A 1931-nucleotide genomic window follows, 5' to 3' on the forward strand; every position below is an offset into this window, starting at 1 on the left:
ATCGCGGGAGAATGAGAAAATAAACCCGCAAAAGGAAGAGGAGGGGGCGAGGGCGCCTGTTACGGCGTGGGTGGGGTTGACAAGAATAGAGTACATTATGCAGTTCATTTAGTTAACAAGTGAAATAATGAGGAAGCGTGCAGAGTGAATGCCAAGAGAAAAGGCACAAAAACCCTATTGAGAGGCCCCGGCCGCTCCTGGCGTAGCCCATCACATGGCAATAGTCCTATTTAAGCGGCGCCGCCGGCGCCTTTCAGCACCACTAGCGCTGGCCAGCACCCCGCGCTCTTTGGGCGGCGCCCGCGGCAGCGGAGGAGGCGGTTTCAGCCTGGGCCTGGGCTGCGCCTTCAGCCTCCCCAGAGGAGGCAGCTGCAAGCGGCCGCGGCCGGAGGAAGCTCGTGGAGAGCCCGGAGGTCCGGCGAGCGCAAGGGGAGGGCTGGTGGCTGGGCGGACGCGCGCCGAGGCCATGCCGCGCTCCTTCCTGGTGGACTCTCTGGTGCTGCGCGAAGCAGGCGAGAAGAAGGCGCCCGAGGGCAGTCCGCCGCCGCTCTTTCCCTACGCGGTTCCCCCGCCGCACGCGCTGCACGGTCTCTCTCCTGGCGCTTGCCACGCGCGCAAGGCCGGGCTTCTGTGCGTATGCCCGCTCTGCGTCACCGCCTCACAGCTGCACGGGCCCCCCGGGCCGCCCGCGCTGCCGCTGCTCAAAGCATCCTTCCCGCCCTTCGGCTCTCAGTACTGCCACGCGCCCCTTGGCCGCCAGCACTCGGCCGTGTCGCCCGGGGTCGCTCACAGTCCGGCCGCCGCTGCAGCAGCGGCCGCGCTCTACCAGACTTCCTACCCGCTGCCGGATCCCCGGCAGTTCCACTGCATCTCCGTGGGTAAGAGGGGCCGCTGGTCAGAGGGACAGAGCAGGAGTTATCCAAGGCAGGCTGGAGAGCTAGGGATGGGAAAGAGGGACCCTGGGCATCCTGGGGTGGTGAGTGTCCTGTCAGGGACCTGAGGGGGGCGCTCAGGGTGGTGGGCTGATGGGAAGACCGGGGCCGGAGGTGAAAGATCCTGGTCCTGGAGGAGACGTCAAGGGGTATGTGAGGACTGAGGTCCAGGGTGCTCCATAAAGGGCTACCAGGGCCAAGTGACTCCTGGAGAATCAGGATCTTGCAGGTTGGCAAGGAGGTTCGGTCACACTGCTGCGGATACAGTTGGGGAGAAGGGGTGTGTGAAAGTCCAAGGTCGGGAGTCTAGCCATCACCCAGCATGGAGTTGGGCACACAATGCAGGGGTCTGACCACTCCCTCTCTGCATCGCCACCCCTTCTAGACAGCAGCTCGAACCAGCTGCCCAGCAGCAAGAGGATGCGGACCGCGTTCACCAGTACGCAGCTGCTGGAGCTGGAGCGCGAATTCGCCTCCAATATGTACCTGTCCCGCCTTCGCCGCATCGAGATCGCAACCTACCTGAATCTGTCCGAGAAGCAGGTGAAGATCTGGTTTCAGAACCGCCGGGTGAAGCACAAGAAGGAGGGCAAGGGCAGCAACCACCGCGGCAGCGCGGGCGGTGCGGCTGCGGGTGCCGGCGGGGGCGCACCGCAAGGCTGCAAGTGCGCGTCGCTCTCCTCAGCCAAGTGCTCAGAGGATGACGACGAATTGCCCATGTCTCCGTCCTCCTCCGGGAAGGACGACCGGGATCTTACGGTCACTCCGTAGGCCTTTGTCCCTCTAGGCCGCCCACCCCAAGACCTCCCGGCGCCTGAAAGACTAGTCTTGGGACGCAACGCTGGTTCCCAGGAACCCGCTGCCAATCGACTGTCTCTCACGGATTTGGCATGGCTTTGCCAAGACCCCCAGCTCTGGGCAGAGCTGAGAACTTAGCAGAGACTCGAGGATGGTATCCCGGTCCCCAAGGGCGTCCAAAGCGAACTCCAGACTGATCCT

General features: G+C 64.0%; 1 protein-coding gene across 1 annotated transcript; it reads left to right on the forward strand.

The window, feature by feature from the left end:
* Positions 1-466: 466 nt before the first annotated feature.
* On the forward strand, positions 467-1703 carry Gsx1 (GS homeobox 1). Its single transcript, XM_026388421.2, has 2 exons — positions 467-878; positions 1318-1703. Exons 1-2 carry the CDS (start codon positions 467-469, stop codon positions 1701-1703), a joined length of 798 nt encoding a protein of 265 aa, XP_026244206.1.
* The last annotated feature ends 228 nt before the right edge of the window (positions 1704-1931 follow it).

The sequence above is a fragment of the Urocitellus parryii genome, chromosome 2 (assembly GCF_045843805.1).
Source record: "Urocitellus parryii isolate mUroPar1 chromosome 2, mUroPar1.hap1, whole genome shotgun sequence".
In the NCBI taxonomy this organism is placed as follows: Eukaryota; Metazoa; Chordata; class Mammalia; order Rodentia; family Sciuridae; genus Urocitellus; species Urocitellus parryii.

Excerpts from the sequence above, each read along its gene's own strand:
- Gsx1 (XM_026388421.2), top strand. The coding sequence starts at position 467 with ATGCCGCGCTCCTTCCTGGTGGACTCTCTGGTGCTGCGCGAAGCAGGC. Across the intron at positions 879-1,317 it reads GTTCCACTGCATCTCCGTGG|ACAGCAGCTCGAACCAGCTG; the intron begins GTAAGAGGGGCC and ends CACCCCTTCTAG.